Raw genomic sequence first — 20,577 nt, 5'->3', positions numbered from 1 at the left:
TGCTGTAAACAACCTCTTTTCAAGCCCCCCATATATTTTAACTGTATTAAGTGACCACCTGCTTAAAGCGACCACATTAATTTGTATAAAATGACCACATGCACTGTTTTAAACTACCATAATTTACTTGGAAGGGTCAGCTATTTTCAAAAAATTGTAATCTTACCACCATTTTGTTGATCAATGTTGGCTTTCCCCTAGTTAAAACCTCGTTTTATTCACTCCAGGATTATCGATTGTTGACATTCTAACATTCGGCAATCCTCGAGGAAATATGCTAGAACTGAATAATTGATTACCACAAAGTTCAATAATCAGGATGTCTATTACCAAGTCCAAGATGGCTTATAAAGTTCAACTTGTGATTCAAGTGAAATTGGTTAAACCAATATTCAAATGGAGCTATTGTCAGTTATATGATGGAGACAAAATTTGTCAAAAAATGACCATGATGAAGTTGATTACACTATATTAATAGCATGGCTAGAAAAATAAACTTTCTTTACAGTTATGATTCAGTAATAAAAAACAAGCCATCACATTATATTTTGATTGAATAAAACGTATTTGAAAGTCTTGAAAAGTGAGACAATTAATATAAAATCTTGAAGAACTTGTGAGGGCTCTGCACCCTTGGTTATTTTCAGGAATTAGACTAGACATAGCCTTAACAAGAACCCTGTCTTATGATGTATGAACAAATTATGGAACCTGTATTCAGAGACCACCTGTATTAAGAGACCACTTTTGCCTTTTCCCTTGAGTGGTCTCTTAATACAAGTTTGACTGTATGTTGTAATTTTGTCCATTGCACTAAAATACAAAATTTCTCTAAAATGACATTTTTTGTTTCTACATAGTTCAACAAATATGAATGTATCAAATCCCATGACAGGTATATATCTATGTCCTATGTACAGGGTCAAGGAAGAGTCCTGTTCTAATAATTAAACTAAGCAAAATTAAAGGTTGTCTCAAGCTAAAGGTATAGATTTCTTTCTATGGGAAGCCTCGTCATCAATGCCTACAAAAATTCTTCTTGGTACTCTAAAATGGCAACATAATATTTGTTCCCCTCTGTGGTTGTCATAAGTGACAGATGTATGAATCTTGTTTAGCCTAGCCCAGTCATTACCTGTAAGTATTCCTCCAAGTTATCTAATGTGACAGGTATATCCTTGCCTCCTTTCTTTAATTCTATATGACCATAACCTGGGAGTGTAAAGTCAATATCTAGGTCTTCTATACTACAGCCATCCATACTTAAACTTTCCAGGGCTAACTGGCGACTCTCCTCAGTCTGAAATCATACAACAGTCCTATTTCATTGCTCCTATAACAAACTATTTTTATGATAGGCCCTTTCACAGTTATTTTAGCCATGTTGAATAGGGGGCACATTTTCATAGTTAAGGTAAAAATACAGGAAAACATCATTGAAATAGATAGATGCTTAGAAACAAGCATAGAATTTCTCATACCAAATTACTATTTCCACCTCTATCCAAAAAATCTGCCCCTATTCAATATGACAGCAGAAGCCTTGTCCTGGTCCATTGACAAAACTAGATCTGTGAGTGAACTCACCAAGGATAGTTCTATCCTGGGATTACATTAGCTGATTTATCATCTCTCCTTTAACATGAAGAACAAATCATATTCCTTCATGCACATCTACAACTGTGTAAATGTTCATCAATATCCCTCAGGCTATTCTAGATGCACAAAGACAGACAGACAGACAAACACACAGAGTTGTCTCATCGGCAAGCATACCACATCTTTTTTCTATACACAGAGGGTAGTTCCTATTAACTATCCAAACATTTTCTTTGAAGGGGATATACAATAACACATATAAGCAATGTGGACCAAGTCTGATTGCACTTTAATGTGATGAAAATGTCAATAACTATATTCATTTATACTGCCCTATTTAAAAATTGGAATGAAGTATTTTCTATGACTCCCCACTTCCAATTCCCAAGGAAGGGCCTGAAAATTAAATAACTTGTTACAGCTTGCCTGAAACTTAAAGGAATGTATTTATACAATCTAGTCTGGAAGCCCTAAATATGTAACATTTTATTGACCTAGCATGTTAGGTTCACTCTCAATCTTTTATGTATATAACTAATCCTTCACAGTGTTCTGAATATTTAAACAAGTTTTACTTTTCATTCCTGGCTATTAAATGTGTGCGTTGGTGTGTTCCTGATGACGGTAAAACTGAAGAAAAGTGCTTTGAAATTCACAAAATATTTTGTCATTTCAGATTTTACTTACAGAATCAACTATTAACTAATGTATGACCAATCATATAATTAGTGAGGATTCTATATTTCACCAGATGATAGTCATGTGACTGGTCAGTAAAGATTCACTGTTTCATGATATAACTCACATGTGACTTATCAGCAAGTATTCTGTGTTTTTGCCTGAGAATATCCTCTAACTGTTGGAAAGACTTGGCAATGACAGGATCTATAAACTGTAGATCAGCTGATGTAATACTGTGTTCTTGTCCTAACATCCACTTGTAGAAAACCAAGGACAATGGCAAGTCCAGCTGTACACACAAAAAATATATAACTTTAAATTAAATGTAACATTTACATTACTTAAAATTAATAAGGAGTCAAATATGTTACAAACAAAGAGTTCAGAAAACAAACAAAAAGGAAATAAACAGTTTAGACTTGTTCTAGTCCAGAAATTTAAACACAGTTTTTCTTGCTCTGCCACTTCAGCAAACAAAGACAAGAGTGCGCACACTGAAATGTCTCGCCTTCTTTACTAATCATTGATATTATGTTGGTAGTCCTAAGTATAAAGCTTCATTACAACTGTCACATAAACTTAACATTAACCAAGATAGCTAAACAAAGACCAATGAACCATGAAAATGAGGTCAAGGTCAGATGACCCATGCCAGGCAGACATGTACAGCTAACAAAGCTTCCATACAACAAATATAGTTGACCTATTACTTATAGTTTAAGAAAAATAGACCAAAACACAAAAACTTAACACTGTGCAATGAACTGTGCAATTGAGGTCATGGTCAAATAAAACCTGCGGGACTGACATATATAGATCATAATATAATTCCATACACCAAATATAGTTGACCTTTGGCATATAGTATTAGATAAAAAGACCAAAACTTAAAAACTTAACTTTGACCACTGAACCATGAAAATGAGGTCAAGGTCAGATGACATCTGCCCGCTAGACATGTACACCTTACAAACATTCCATACAACAAATATAGTAGACCTATTGCATAAAGTTTGAGAAAAACAGACCAAAACACAAAAACTTAACTATAACCACTGAACCATGTAAATGAGGTCAAAGTCAGATGACACCTGCCTGTTGGACATGTAGTCATGTACACCCTCCAGTCCTTCCATACACCAAATATACTAGCCCTATTACTTATAGTATCTGAGATATGGACTTGACCACCAAAACTTAACCTTGTTCACTGATCCATGAAATGAGGTCGAGGTCAAGTGAAAACTGTCTGACGGGCATGAGGACCTTGCAAGGTACACACATACCAAATATAGTTATCCTATTACTTATAATAAGAGAGAATTCAACATTACAAAAATTTTGAACTTTTTTTTCAAGTGGTCACTGAACCATGAAAATGAGGCCAAGGACATTGGACATGTGACTGACGGAAACTTCGTAACATGAGGCATCTATATACAAAGTATGAAGCATCCAGGTCTTTTACCTTCTAAAATATAAACCTTTTAAGAAGTTAGCTGACGCCGCCGCCCCGCCGGCCGCCGGATCACTATCCCTATGTCGAGCTTTCTGCAACAAAAGTTGCAGGCTCGACAAAAACTATATTGTTCCAATTTTTAGTACAAAAAGATCTACTGGTAATCTTGGAATTTTATTCAAAATAATTGCAATCAGAAAGTAGATCATAAAACCAAAGATATATATCACTTAACTATTGGTGATGATCCATACATCTAAAATAAACTTTCAACATAGCTTTTAACTATGAGATCTTGACAATGTCTTGTCATTTATTATTGATCATAAATATATTGGTCAATATTCACCCCTTCCCTTTGAAAATCTCCTGACAATACTATCAAAGGGACAAAGAATTTGACTTAATTGTTGAGAGAAACAAGAATGTGTCCATAGTACACGGATGCCCCACTCGCACTATCATTTTCCATGTTCAGTGGACCATGAAGTTGGCTTCAAAACTTTAATTTGGCATTTAAATTCGAAAGATAATATAATAGGGAACATGTGAACTAAGTTTCAAGTTGATTGGACTTTTAACTTCATCAAAAACTACCTTGACTAAAAACTTTAACCTGAACTTCGCACTATCATTTTCTATGTTCAGTGGACCATGAAATTGGGGTAAAAACTTTAATTTGGCACTAAATTAGAAAGATCATATCATGGGAAACATGTGTACTAAGTTTAAAGTTGATTGGACTTCAACTTCATCAAAAACTACCTTGACCAAAAATTTTAACCTGAAGTGGGACAAACGAAGAGACGGACGCACGGACGAATGGAAGTACAGACTCCAAGGTGGGGCATAAAAAATCTAATTTTCTACAATTAGAAAGATCATACCATAGAGAACATGTGTATTAGGTTTCAAGTTGATTGGACTTCAACTTCATCAAAAACTACCTTGACCAAAAACTTTAACCTGAAATCGAACTTACATTTTCTATGTTCAGTGGACTGTGAAATTGGGGTCAAAAGTGTAATTTGACTCTAAATTTAGAAAGATCATATCAAGAGGAACATGTGTGCTAAATGTCAAGTTGATTGGACTTCAGCTTCATCAAAAACTACCTTGAACAAAAACTTTAACCTGAAGCGAGACAAACAGACACACGGACGGACGAACGAACAGACGGATGGACGCACAGACCAGAAAACATAATGCCCCTCTACTATCGTAGGTGGGGCATAAAAAGTGCAAACTATATTTTGCACACAGCAAAAGAATATGATTTCAATAAGATGACAGATTTGCTTTTTTCTGCTTGTTACTCTGTATAACTTACCATTCTGGAGTCCATTAATGCTTTAGCCATAAACTTGCCTAAGAATTTAAACTTAGATTTAATTCTATTGACAATGGCAGCCTTAGCATTCCGTGCCAGTGGGGCTGGGAACAGTCCACAGATGGAGAAACTATATTCTGTAATATGTTCTGTAAATATTAAACAGAGGTAATTTCTTAAGACACTTTAGAGATACTATATTCTGTAAATAATAAACAGAGGTCATATCTTATGTCATTGCAAATTGCTTAGTATTACCAATTCCAAAGTAAACAAATTATTAATAACGAGTCAGATTGATAGTGAAGCTACATGGTTAGAAAATAATCACAGAAATATGTAATGCATTTTTGAGGTTTATACCAGTGTTTATATTATAACTTTAACTCATATAACTTTTCTCATCTCATTTCTGTAGGTAGATTCTTCAAAAATAAACCAGGACTGTTTCTGCAAAATTATCTAAACAATACAAATAATACCTGAAGAGTTTTTCTCTACTAAAGATTCACCTCTCCACAATTCAAACTCTGATTTCTGTAATTCTTTTGATACTAATGCATAAAATTCTAAAGTTGGTCCTAGACCTGTTCCAACCTACAAATATAAAACAAATATTATATATCCTGAGAAGGGTAGATATAAATTTACACAATACTTGTTAACAAATAAATCACTTAAAAATCAGGGGGCCTCGTGGCCAAGGGGTCTAAGCAGTTCTACTACTGTAATCACTAACCAGTCAACACTGAGGTTGTGAGTTTGAAACCCTACTCGTGTGGGTGCACTCAACTCTAATCTTGATTGACTAGGATTGTCAGTTTTCCCATCGAAATGTTCGGCTTCCTCCACCCATACAAACTGATAGCCACAAATAGCCCTAAAGTGGGGGTAAAACACCCCAAAAAATGAATTTTAAAAATCATAAAAAGATAGTATCACAGTCTTTACATGATCATCAAAGATTGGTCAGACAAATGGTAATGATTCATCTGTCTGACCAAAACATTAGGTTAAAAATTTGTTTTCTGTTATCACAGTATCCTGTATGTAGCTCATGTTCACAGAAACAAACAAAAAATAGTATTTATAAGGTTTTTTATAGTAAAAATCATGAATATTTATAGACTTAGGCAGACACAATAACTAAGATAAATTTAATCAAAAGAACTTTGAAAATAATTATGATATTGAAACTTGTTTTTATTCTTAATTTAGCAAGTGAATATGGAATCAAACATATTTGATTAAAGCACTCTGAATTGGGATTGGTTAATGGCCTATTTATTTATATGACCTATGACAAATTTATCAGATTTGAAGGGCCCGGCACTACAGCATATTGAGTGATGTCTGATATAATTTCAAATACTAATAATATACAGTATCTAAGGCAACCAATGCTTTTGTCACAAGAAAAGAGTCAGACACGATAAATTTGAAATGATGTCCCTCTGGCATATAACGTTCAAATTCAATCTGTGTTCTGTGGTAATAAGCATTGTGTAAAAGATTCATAACATTTAGTTAAGGCAATCTTAAGTTAGAGAACGGAAATGGAAAATTTAGCAATTTTGCAAATGAGCATAACTCTAGAAAGGTAAACTGACAGCACCAAAACTCAAACTTGTTTTGTAGTAATAAGCATTGTGTAAAAGTTTTTATAACAGTTTGTTGACGCAAACCGACTTAAAATAGAAACCAATTTCAGGACCTACATACATACGTACGTACAAGACAGACAAGGGTAAAACTTAATGCTTCCTTCAGTACAACAGGGGCATGAAAATAAACTGTCAAAATTTGCATAGAATAATAAAATATCAATATCTCCATGGAAGTCACATTTTAACTGAAGTAATTCTTAATATTTATGTTATTTTAACAGCAGCTTTCTGGTTTTACAATATCTACAATAACACACTAAAAGTCTCTGATCTTACCTCGTTTTCATATTGAATTTCCAGTAAGGCTTTAGAATTACCCAGTTCATCAATAACTTTCTCTGCTTGTTTTAACAATTCTAACCGGTTCACAACTCGCTAAAACACACAAAACACTCATTATAACTCAAATTGTAATAATAAACAAACCTTGTCTCATCTTTAGGTAAAATTTGGTTAAAACTTTGTGTAACTTGAACACAAGAAAAAGGTTATTGAAAGGTTATGTATTCTTAATGCAACATTGTCATGCAGGCATTCCAGTCATAAACAAAACTGCTTTATGAATCATAGTGATATATATATTTAGTAATGATAGAATAGTGCATGACCTTCATTTGCCTTGAATTTAAAGACTCTGCAGTAGATTTTGCATGCTTTAATATAGTTGAACATGTTGAATTTCCTTTGCAAATATGTCCAGGTAACAGATTTGATAACGTAAGTGAATTTAACCAAAAATTGGTTGAATACCATGAGCAACTTTGCGAACAACACTTTAAAATTAAATGTAGTATTATCAGCCCTTGCTACTGTATCACATGCCCTTAAATTGATAAAACAGAAAAATGTCCTAGTATCTACATGTTAAGTCTTGTAAACTTTATCATGTAGACATGGTTTGTTAACTGTTATTGGAAATGTAGATAAGTAAACTCTTACCCTTCTTCTATCCAGCCTAGGAGCTACCCTCTCATTATTATCATTGGAGCTATTGTCACCAGTGTTATCTTGTAGTCTCATTAGAGCTCGATCTCGGTCAAAGGTTGTGGCATAAAATAATAACTGACGAGTTTCAAAAGGAAACATGAAAGGTCTGAAACAAAGAACATCATCTATTTAATAAACACTTTAACCAATCAACTTTATATACATTTTAAGCAATTAACCAAATTGTTTACCCCTCAAAGTGCAAAATTTACTTATTGCTTAGAAACTAGTAGATAATTATTTCAATACCCATTGATCTGCTGCTTCCTAAACTACAGCTGTCGAAAGAGGAGGACTAAGACAAACATGTTCATGCATTTTAGTTGCTACTGTGAAATTAAGATTTCTGGTTGTTAGCCATTTATTTTATATAACTATTGCCTCTGTGTTAAGATTGCATATCAAGTTTGGTTAACACAAGTTTTAAGGTTTAATAGATATGGCCCAGTCATGGTTTTACTATCATATGGGTCAAACACAAGGTCAGAGTGATTGGACTGTGACACAGCCTTAGCCCATGATACAACTGCATACTAAGCATAGGCGGATCCAGGGGCGGGGGCTCTGGTCCCCCCTTTCGTGGGAAAAATTTGGTTGATTATATAGGGAATCATTGAAGCATGACTGGAGCGGGCCCCCCCTTAGGTCAGTCAGCGGGCCCCCCTTAGGAGAAGATCTGGATCCGCCACTGCTAAGTTTGCTTCATCATAGTTCAATTGTTCAAAAGATTTGAGCTTGACATGGATCAACTATCATAGGAGTCAAAGGTCAAAGTCGAGGTCAGAGAGACCTGAATTTGGTTTATAAACATTGTAGAAAGAAATGACACATCTAATATTGCCGAGTCCCTTTAAAACTAGACTATTTAATCATCAAATGATAAACGACCTATATATCACAAAATATATTTAACAAATTTTTACAAAATTTCCTGTCCTTTATGTATAACCATATCAAATTGAACTAGAACATCTACTTACGCTGCATTGGCTATCTCTGCCAACCAGTTAGGTAAATTGCCTGTCATAATCACCAGTGGGTCCTGTAGCTGTCTGTTAGCTTTGGCTGTTAACTTTGAACTTAAGAACTCGTTGAAAGACATAATAGGTTTGTGAGAAAATGGCACCTGAAATATCAATAACATCAAGATTTCCTTTTAATGTAAACAAATTATAAATCATGAGACTGCAGATCAAAAAGATCTTAACTCAAGGCATAAATCATTATTTTGTTTACATTTTAGATGGATTGATTGATTGTTTATTTTGTGTTTAACACTACTAATTACAAATAAAAGTAATGTGCATATGATTGTAGTGTCTTTTTATGTATTTTATCTAATACAGAATTTTATATTACTGTTCAGCAACATTTTTGGTCTATACTTTTACTATGTGATAGAATCCTTGTTTATAACATACCTCATACATAGTAGACCAATAATTATTAAAGGCATGTAATATTCTAAGTAGAGCTATAACATCAAGAGAAGGATCCATAACTGTAACAAAGGCTGGCAGTTTGTCTGTTAAGTAAGCATTTAATGCTGGAACCATCACAGGACAGTGACCGTCTACAATAAAAAAAAACATTAAAGAATTTAACCAGATGCTCCACAGGGTGCAGCTTTATACGACCGCAGAGGTCGAACCCTGAACAGTTGGGGCAAGTATGGACACAACATTTAAGCTTGATACAGCCCTGAATTTGGATTGTGATTAAATAGTTGACACAACATAGGTTTCTGACACAGAATGAATGTGGTCTAAGAACTTAAACTAAAAACTTAAAAATTTTAAATTGGACATTTACCTATTATGGTCCAATATCCAAAATACTCAATAACTCAAAAATAAAATTTTGAGTCATCACCAAAAAGTATACAGATCTTTAGATTAATATAACAAAGAAGTGTGTAAAGTTTTAAGCAATAATCATAAATCGTTTTTGAGATACGGCACGACATGTAAAAACCCCCTCCCCCTTTTTTTACAAAATACTCAATAACTCAAAAATGAAATTTTGAATCATCACCAAAAAGTATACAGATCTTTAGATTAATATAACTAAGAAGTGTGTAAAGTTTAAAGCAATAATCAACAATCATTTTTGAGATACGGTGCGACATGTGAAAAAAAACACACCCCTGTTTTAGTTACAAAGTGCCGTAACTCAAAAAGTTTAAATCTTATTTTCACCAAAAAGTATACAGATCATTTGACCATCATAAAAAACAACTATATTAAGTTTCATGAAATTTAGATAAGTCGTTCTCAAGTTACGGTGCGACATGTTTACGCAGGACAGACAGACAGACAGACGGACGGACACCGGACATTTGTATACCATAATTCGTCTCTTCAAAATTTTGACGGGCGTATAAAAATCTAAATACATGATTAGATTCAGCATATTGAAGAACCCCATATATTAAATTTTTGATGAAAGTTAAATTTTGGACCCCTATTTGGACCAACTTGAAAACTGGGCCCATAATCAAAAATCTAAGCACATGTTTAGATTCAGCATATCAAAGAACCCCAAGAATTCAATTTTTGTTAAAATCAAACTAAGTTTAATTTTGAACCCTTAACCCTGAACGGTTGGGGCAAGTATGGACACAACATTCAAGCTGGATACAGCTCTAAATTTGGATTGTGATTAAATAGTTGACACAGCATAGGTTTCTGACACAGAATGAATGTGGTCTAATGAACTTAAAAAAAAATTTTTGCCTTTGAGCAATTCACTATGCTGTTGAATATTAATCCTCTCAAAAAAATGTTTAAAGAATTATTTTTTTTATTTATGAAATCTGAAATGAGAAAAATTCAACCCCCCCCCCATTTTTTTTCACATCCCCCTTTCCCTTTTACCAAAACTGATATCAATTCAAATTTCTAATGGAGTTTGCAACAATAACTACTCATTTAAATACATCATAAAATATGAAATGTAACAAAAGGTGCTTGTTATCACTGAATGGTAAAGATTGTTTTAATTTATCAGTTGGTAGTAAAAGTGAATATACATTGTATATTGTATAAAACAATGATTTAAGTTGACTCAACTACTATTCTGGACAAAGAAAGATAACTCCAATTAATTGAAAATTTCTTACTATTAGATATTTCTGGCTATTGCACAATACTGTGCAATTGAAGATTTCTTGCTATTGTGCAATACTGAGCAATTGAAAATTTCTTGCTATTGCACAATACTGTGCAATTGAAGATTTCTTGCTATTGCTGAATACTGTGCAATTTCTTGCTATTGCACAATGCTTAATATAATAATTTTGGATCCTGATTTGAACCAACTTGAGATCTGGGCCCATAAACAAAAATCTAAGTACATGTTTAGATTCAGCATATCAAAAAAGCCCAAGAATTCAATTTTTGTTAAAATCAAATTTAGTTTAATTTTGGACCCTTTGGACTTTAATGAGACCAATTTGAAAATGGGACCAAAAATTAAGAATCTACATTCACAGTTAGATTTGGCATATCAAAGAACCCCAATTATTCAATTTTTGATGAAATCAAACAAAGTTTAATTTTGGACCCTGATTTGGACCAACTTGAAAACTGGGCCAATAATCAAAATCTAAGTTCATTTTTAGATTCAACATATTAAAGAACCCCAAGGATTCAATTTTTGTTAAAATCAAACTAAGTTTAATTTTGGACCCTTTGGACCTTAATGTAGACTAATTTGAAAAAGGGACCAAAAATTAAGAATCTACATACACAGTTAGATTTAGCATATCAAAGAACCCCAATTATTCAATTTTTGATGAAATCAAACAAAGTTCAATTTTGGACCCTTTGGGCCCCTTATTTCTAAACTGTTGGGACCAAAACTCCCAAAATCAAACACAATCTTCCTTTTATGGTCATAAACCTTGTGTATAAATTTCATAGATTTCTGTTTAATTATACTAAAGTTATTGTGCGAAAACCAAATGTCTTCGGACGAAGACGACGCCAACGTCAACGTCATACCAATTTACAACCAAAAAAATTTCAATTTTTGCGGTCGCATAAAAAGAACCTTTGTAAGCACGCTCACATACCCCAAGCCCCACATTATTACTGGACAAACAAAATCTTACCAGATTCCTAAGTTCAAAGACTCATAATTCTACAAAAATCAACTGATGAAAATTTTCTTGTAGGTATGCACATTTACATATTATGTCTTCATTAGCTATAAAGTTTCATGAAATTCTGTTGTGCCTGCAACTTCTTGCATGAGGTATAAATATGCAATATGATTGAGTATAGCTTATACAAAATATTTCATTAAACCAGGTTTATCATGTGCGGAATCTCAGACCTGGAAAACTTTACAATCATGATTCATCTTTGCCTCTTATAAACCAGATGCTCCGCAGGGCGTAGCTTTATACGACCGCAGAGGTTGAACCCTGAACGTTTAGGGCAAGTATGGACACAACATTCAAGCTGGATTCAGCTCTAAATTTGGATTGTGATTAAATAGTTGACACAGCATAGGTTTCTGACACAGAATGAATGTGTTCTAATGAACTTAAAATTTTTGTTTCTCTTAGAGCAATTCACTATGCTATTGAATATTAATCCTCTCAAAAAAATGTTTGAAGAAATTTTCTTTTTTATTTATGAAATTTCAAATGAGAAAAATTGAACCCAATTTTTTTAATCACATCCCCCTTTCCCTTATTCCAAAACTAATCTCAATTAAAATTTCTAATGGAGTTTGCAACAATAACTACTCATTTAAATACATCATAAAATATTAAGATGTAAAAAAACTGCTTGTTATCACTGAATGGTAAAGATTATTTTAATTTATCAGTTGGTAGTAAAAAGTGAATATACATTGTATATTGTATATAACAAAGATTTAAGTTGATTCTGGACAAAGAAAGATAACTCCAATTAAAAAAAAATCTTGCTATTGCACAATATTTTGCAATTAGATATTTCTTGCTTACTATTCTGGACAAAGAAAGATAACTCTAATTAAAAAAAAATTTGATACTTCACAATATTGTGCAATTAGATATTTCTTGCCATTGCGCAATACTGTGCAATTGAAAAGACTTGCTATTGCACAATACTTAATATAATAATTTTAGATCCTGATTTGGACCAACTTGAAAACTGGGCCCATAATAAAAAATCTAAGTACATTTTTGGATTCAGCATATCAAAGAACTTCAAGATTTCAATTTTTGTTAAAATCAGACTGAGTTTAATTTTGAACCCTTTGGACTTTAGTGTAGACCAATTTGAAAACAGGACCAAAAATGAAGAATCTACATACACAGTTAGATTTGGTATATCAAAGAACCCCATTTATTCAATTTTTGATGAAATCAAACAAAGTTTAATTTTGGACCCCGATTTGGACCAACTTGAAAACTGGGCCAATAATCAAGAATCTAAGTACATTTTTAGATTCAGCATATCAAAGAACCTAACTGATTCATTTTTTGTCAAAATCAAACTAAGTTTAATTTTGGACCCTTTGGACCTTAATGTAGACCAATTTGAAAACGGGACCAAAAGTTAAGAATCTACATACACAGTCATGACAGTTAGATTCAGCATATCAAAGAACCCCAATTATTCAATTTTGATGAAATCAAACAAAAGTTTAATTTTGGACCCTTTGGGCCCCTTATTATGTTGGGACCAAAACTCCCAAAATCAAACCCAACCTTTCTTTTATGGTCATAAACCTTGTGTTTAAATTTCATAGATTTCTATTTACTTATACTAACGTTATGGTGCGAAAAACCAAGAAAAATGCTTATTTGGGTCCCTTTTTGGCCCCTAATTCCTAAACTGTTGGGACCTAAACTCCCAAAATCAATACCAACCTTCCTTTTGTAGTCATTAACATTGTGTTTAAATTTCATTGATTTCTATTTACTTAAACTAATGTTATTGTGCGAAAACCAAGAATAATGCTTATTTGGGCCCTTTTTTGGCCCCTAATTCCTAAACTGTTGAGACCAAAACTCCCAAAATCAATCCCAACCGTTCTTTTGTGGTCATAAACCTTGTGTCAAAATTTCATAGATTTCTATTAACTTAAACTAAAGTTATAGTGCGAAAACCAAGAAAATGCTTATTTGGGCCCTTTTTGGCCCCTAATTCCTAAAATGTTGGGACCAAAACTCCCAAAATCAATACCAACCTTCCTTTTGTGGTCATAAACCTTGTGTTAAAATTTCATAGATTTCCATTCACTTTTACTAAAGTTAGAGTGCGAAAACTAAAAGTATTCGGACGCCGGACGACGACGCCGACGCCGACGCCAACGTGATAGCAATATACGACGAAAATTTTTTCAAAATTTGCGGTCGTATAAAAACTAAAACTATTAATCTACGCCCCTCACATAAATCCTGTATTCCATTTCACCATCACAAAAACAGAGAATTTTATCATGAATTCTATTCTCGCCTACAATGTGTATCCCTTGTTTAATATTCCACATGGACCAAGGTGAGCATCAAGACATCAAGGCAACAAATCCCAAATATTCCACATGGACCAAGGTGAGCATCAAGACATCAAGGCAACAAATCCCAAATATTCAACATGGAACAAGGTGAGCATCAAGACATCAAGGCAACAAATCCCAAATATTCCATATGGACCAAGGTGAGCATCAAGACATCAAGGCAAAAAATCCCAAATATTCCATATGGAACAAAGTGAGCATCAAGACATCAAGGAAACAAATCCCAAATATTCCATATGGAACAAGGTGAGCATCAAGACATCAAGGCAACAAATCCCAAATATTCCACATGGACCAAGGTGAGCATCAAGACATCAACGCAACAAATCCCAAATATTCCACATGGAACAAGATGAGCATCAAGACATCAACGCAACAAATCCCAAATATTCCACATGGACCAAGGTGAGCATCAAGACATCAAGGCAACAAATCCCAAATATTCCACATGGAACAAGGTGAGCATCAAGACATCAAGGCAACAAATCCCAAATATTCCATATGGAACAAGGTGAGCATCAAGACATCAAGGCAACAAATCCCAAATATTACACATGGACCAAGGTGAGCATCAAGACATCAAAGCAACAAATCCCAAATATTCCACATGGACCAAGGTGAGCATCAAGACATCAAGGCAACAAATCCCAAATATTCCACATGGACCAAGGTGAGCATCAAGACATCAACGCAACAAATCCCAAATATTCCACATGGAACAAGGTGAGCATCAAGACATCAACGCAACAAATCCCAAATATTCCACATGGACCAGGTGAGCATCAAGACATCAAGGCAACAAATCCCAAATAGTCCACATGGAACAAGGTGAGCATCAAGACATCAAGGCAACAAATCCCAAATATTCCACATGGAACAAGGTGAGCATCAAGACATCAAGGCAACAAATCCCAAATATTCCACATGGACCAAGGTGAGCATCAAGACATCAAAGCAACAAATCCCAAATATTCCACATGGAACAAGGTGAGCATCAAGACATCACGGCAACAAATCCCAAATATTCCACATGGACCAAGGTGAGCATCAAGACATCAAGGCAACAAATCCCAAATATTCCATATGGAACAAGGTGAGCATCAAGACATCAGCGCAACAAATCCCAAATATTCCACATGGACCAAGGTGAGCATCAAGACATCAACGCAACAAATCCCAAATATTCCACATGAAACAAGGTGAGCATCAAGACATCAACACAACAAATCCCAAATATTCCACATGGACCAAGGTGAGCATCAAGACATCAAGGCAACAAATCCCAAATATTCCACATGGAACAAGGTGAGCATCAAGACATCAAGGCAACAAATCCCAAATATTCCGTATGGAACAAGGTGAGCATCAAGACATCAAGGCAACAAATCCCAAATATTCCACATGGACCAAGGTGAGCATCAAGACATCAAGGCAACAAATCCCAAATATTCCATATGGAACAAGGTGAGCATCAAGACATCAACGCAACAAATCCCAAATATTCCACATGGACCAAGGTGAGCATCAAGACATCAAGGCAACAAATCCCAAATATTCCACATGGAACAAGGTGAGCATCAAGACATCAAGGCAACAAATCCCAAATATTCCCACAAGTTTGATTATATCATTACTCCTTTTGTCAAAGGTCAAGGCAACAATAAATATAAGCTTTAGTCCAGAATATTTCTGCCGTAGTAAAATAATAATAATACCATTCCATAAATCGTCCACTTTTTTCCTGCCTTTAGATTTACTATGGTGTTCAGATTTAGTTTTCTTTGGACTTGTAACTGTATCCTGGTCAGCAGCCTGCTTGTACCTAAAATACAAATCAAATCAAATCAAATATTTTATTATTCAAATCAGGATCCCACCGGGAACTAAGTCATTGGTGCGACTTTAAGATATCAGGAATTTCCAGGAGGTAAACTAAGTCATGTGTGTGACTCTAAGATATAAGGTCTTTTGACAAATACTTTATTCTAAGACTCCAAGCTAATCAATCTTTGCTCTTATTCCTAAATGATGCATGGCTGGCAACTTAGGAAACAACTCCAATTCATAGTCTTTGGTTTGCTTTTAAAATAATGTAAAGATGGTCAAGAAACACAGTATAAGTGTAGTTTTTACCATATTGTATGGGTCTGTACCCAAATGCCAGCATGACCAAGAGGAATTTCTGAATCTGTATCTGTTTCACTGGCATCCTTCTCCCCAGGATTGCTGTAGTTTTTAATGGCTTGATACACTGTCATGTTGTAAGGCAGAAATCGCTCTCCCATGTAAAATTCTAACTTATGTCTGGCTGTACCTTGACTGATAAATACAGCAGCCTTAAAATAAATAGGTTTAAAACATTAAAAGAATACTTTCATTTTTGCAAACTATCAGTTCCCAAATGATTGTTTAATGCATTTAAATTAATTTGACTTTACATGAACTGAAGTGAAGACACTACATGTAAAAGTTGTTTTAGATGTAATTTTAGTCAACAAATTTGTCAAATTTACATATTTATCACATGCTTCATCATATCAACATAGAGATCTTAAAACAGTTTGTGGTAGGACCTCTTGGTGCTTTAGTATTGACATATACGTCTCTTTTGATTACTAAGATAGGCTATTAGCTAATTAAGGTATGCAAGTATTTCATATGTTTGTATTTACAGCATAAATCATTCACTGGTCAGATTTTTTTTATGGATATATTCAATTAAAAAAAACCTATAAAAAATTTGAAAAAAAAGAAAAAATTGCTCTTTTGAAAATATTTTTACCTTTATTCAACACCTGATAGATACCTGGTATCATTGTACAATTAATGAAATATCCATGAAAATACAAGTTTTCCTAAACCAACGAAAACAAATGAATCTACAGAATTCTGAGAAATAAATGTATTTAATGACAATTACTTCCCAAAATCAATTGTACATCAAACGTTTTACCACAGTCAAACATGTAATCAAAGAGCAGATTACTCTGAGGGATACGATTGCCTTTGTTTCATTGACGCATGTATACATGTAGCTGGATAATATTATTTTCAAAACTAATTCAACTGCACATTTAAAATAGTTACAAAATAGCCAATCACGGATAAAAGTGTATAATCAATGTAATCAGGCCTATGTTTTATTTTTTTTCTATCAATTCCAAGTTTACTTTCCACAGCAGTCACTGGGACTCAGACTGAGAGAAGGTATTTCACTTTGTATCTTATCACCTATTTTCCTACTACGTTAATTCTAGGAGGAACCCCATTCCTAACTCTTTAAATATTTAATTTCCTTTGGGTCAGTGATCATGACTCCTTTCCGTACACATTTATCAGTTTAAAATGCGATCGTTTTTAATATAATACAACGTTTATTGACAGAACAAGCTAATACTCGACGTGTTGTTTTGATTCACAATTCAGGGATTTTACTTCCGGAAGGGAGACAACTCGAAACGATATGGAAGACTCCATTTCGCCTGAAGGGGTGTTCTACGATGAGGACTACATTTATTTTAATTTAAATGATGCATATGATTTAAAATTATGCAACAACAATAACCTTTAATAGCAGACATACATAGAAAAGATCCCATGAGTTATAAATTAATTAATTGAGTGGAGAATCCAGAGCAACCATTCAATCAAAAACCACTTGAAGTCAAGAAAACTATATGCATAATTTCCAAAACAAACCCTGGAGCAAGAACGTATATTAAATGTTTATTAAACTACCTAGATGGTTCTCTATTTCTTTATGGAAGTACAATCTCAAATATCAGTTTCATAACGGTAACATATAAGAAAAACTCCACTTCAGTTCTTAAATGACAGAAATAGATTTATCGGAATTCAGAGAACTCTCGCATTTTATCAAAACTGGGAATTCCCTCTGATGTGTTTCTAAATTTATAAAAATACTAAATATAAATACTGCTTAATTCTGATTTTCCGTGTTGTTTAAAACACGCATATAAGTCAAGGGAATTATCAAACATGAAGATTATGAAAAGATCATTATAGGAAAGTCGATTAAGTTCAATCCCTTTGTTTGTTTTTATCTTTTAAAGCAAGACAATCATAAGAATCTGAGATGTTCCTTAATGTTTAGAATAAAACGATTGACGTGAGGGCAATGCTCTGAGCCACCGGTATAAGTCTACAGATTGCTTGAAAGCAATCGTATCCCAAAAACTTGGATGAAGAGTTGTCTCATTGGCACTCATACCACATTTTCCTATATCCATATAAAGCCTGTGAATTATTTGATTTTTTCTCTATACACATACCATAGTATCATCAACATCTTCGTCAGAATTATCATCATCACTTATATCATCATCCCCACCCTCAGGTTTAGGACGACCATACCCCCTAACTACTAGATATCTCTCTATAGCCTGTACCAAGGCTAATGGATCAATCTTCACAGGTCCTCCCTTCCACTGGCGTAATGTTGTACATTCAGGGTGTCTTTGTAGATTGCACTGTAATATATATCATTAAAACATATTAATTCAATCTTCCAACACCCTCCCTTTTATTGTCGTAATGTTGTACATTCAGGGTGTCTTTGTAGATTGCACTGTAATATATATCATTAAAACATATTAATTCAATCTTCCAACACCCTCCCTTTTATTGTTGTACATTCAGGGTGTCTTTGTAGATTGCACTGTAATAAATTACATTAAAACATTATAAGTGAATCTTCCCATATCCTCCCTTTTATTGTTGTATATTTAAGGTGTCTGTAAAAATTGTACTGTAATAAATTCTGCACTTTCCGATTTATTGATGTGTATTGAAGCTCTAACTTTACCTTTAATTGATGTGTATTGAAGCTCTAACTTTACCTTCAATTGATGTGTATTGAAGCTCTAACTTTACCTTTAATTGATGTGTATTGAAGCTCTAACTTTAACTTTAATTGATGTGTATTGAAGCTCTAACTTTACCTTCAATTGATGTGTATTGAAGCTCTAACTTTACCTTTAATTGATGTGTATTGAAGCTCTAACTTTACCTTTAATTGATGTGTATTGAAGCTCTAATTTTACCTTCAATTGATGTGTATTGAAGCTCTAACTTTACCTTTAATTGATGTGTATTGAAGCTCTAACTTTAACTTTAATTGATGTGTATTGAAGCTCTAACTTTACCTTCAATTGATGTGTATTGAAGCTCTAACAAGCTCTAACTTTACCTTTAATTGATGTGTAATGAAGCTCTAACTTTACCTTTAATTGATGTGTATTGAAGCTCTAACTTTACCTTCAATTGATGTGTATTGAAGCTCTAAATTTACCTTTAATTGATGTGTTTTAAAGCTTTTACTTTACCTTTAAATGATGTGTATTGAAAAAACCTTTACTTTACCTTTAATTGATGTGTGTTGAAGAATCTCAAAGCATTAGAACCTCTCCCACTGGATGCACTTCCACCTGGTAAATCATGAACTTTGACCTGGAACTGCAAAATAAAATCAATAATTGAGTTAAAAAGCTACTGCTCACTGATGATACCCCCACCCCAATATTTTTCTTTAATAGGAAATTGTTATGTGATGGATCTGAAAACACATCACATGGTATAGCTGATTATATAAACCATGAAACCAAAGTTTAGAAATCGTTGAATTGTAGTTACTGAGAAAAGTATGATGAAATTTCAACTTGGCTACTCATGTATAAATTGCTGTAAATGTTGGGTAAACAGGAAGTTGTTGAGTGATGAATCTGAAAATAAATCACATGGAATAGCTAGCCTATATTAACCCTGAAACAAAATTTCAGAAGTCCTTTTTATACATTTCCTGAGGAAGATGTGACGACAAATATTCATTGGACAGATAGAGGTATAATAGTATACCCCACTTTAAAAAGCAAGAAATATGATGCTGGCCATTAATTACATGGCAAAGATAAATGATGCTGGCCAGTAATTACATTTGTCTGGTAAGTTTGTTAATGAAATGACTCCCCTAATAAAAGAAATATTTGATTTGAGGGTAAAACTTAGACATTATAGCAAGTTAGAAGTATAAATTCAGTCACAATTTGAAGTTATTCCAAGTCTAATGCACAAGTATTTAATTGCAATGGCTTTACTGCACTTAATAAACTGAAAGTAAATTATTAGATATTGCAATACCTGTTCTAACTGGTGCAAACAACCAATCAGTTTGGCAACCAATGCAGTCATTGATGGCAGGTTTCCAGAATCTAAGTGTACCTCTTTACAATGTAATACATCTGGAGGCTGTAAACAACAGAACATTCATTTACTACAATGCACTATTACATACAAACAAAAGATGATAAAAACAACAG

General features: G+C 33.6%; 1 protein-coding gene across 3 annotated transcripts in view; it reads right to left on the bottom strand.

Moving 5' to 3' along the window:
* LOC139518127 (E3 ubiquitin-protein ligase TRIP12-like) overlaps positions 1–20,577 on the bottom strand; it is a 64,273-nt gene that overhangs the window by 5,791 nt on the left and 37,905 nt on the right. For all 3 annotated transcript variants that reach the window (XM_071309811.1, XM_071309812.1, XM_071309814.1), the window contains 13 exons: positions 20,399–20,506; positions 19,625–19,717; positions 18,535–18,732; positions 16,376–16,578; positions 15,958–16,064; positions 9,145–9,296; positions 8,704–8,849; positions 7,676–7,829; positions 7,013–7,111; positions 5,552–5,666; positions 5,070–5,218; positions 2,405–2,569; positions 1,136–1,300 (listed from right to left, as the gene is read on the bottom strand). In XM_071309811.1, coding sequence (XP_071165912.1) covers positions 1,136–1,300; positions 2,405–2,569; positions 5,070–5,218; positions 5,552–5,666; positions 7,013–7,111; positions 7,676–7,829; positions 8,704–8,849; positions 9,145–9,296; positions 15,958–16,064; positions 16,376–16,578; positions 18,535–18,732; positions 19,625–19,717; positions 20,399–20,506 — 1,854 coding nt within the window. The remainder of the gene's footprint in view (positions 1–1,135; positions 1,301–2,404; positions 2,570–5,069; positions 5,219–5,551; positions 5,667–7,012; positions 7,112–7,675; positions 7,830–8,703; positions 8,850–9,144; positions 9,297–15,957; positions 16,065–16,375; positions 16,579–18,534; positions 18,733–19,624; positions 19,718–20,398; positions 20,507–20,577) is intronic.

The sequence above is a fragment of the Mytilus edulis genome, chromosome 3, assembly GCF_963676685.1.
Source record: "Mytilus edulis chromosome 3, xbMytEdul2.2, whole genome shotgun sequence".
NCBI lineage: Eukaryota > Metazoa > Mollusca > Bivalvia > Mytilida > Mytilidae > Mytilus > Mytilus edulis.
This window is presented reverse-complemented; position numbering and strand designations above follow the sequence as displayed.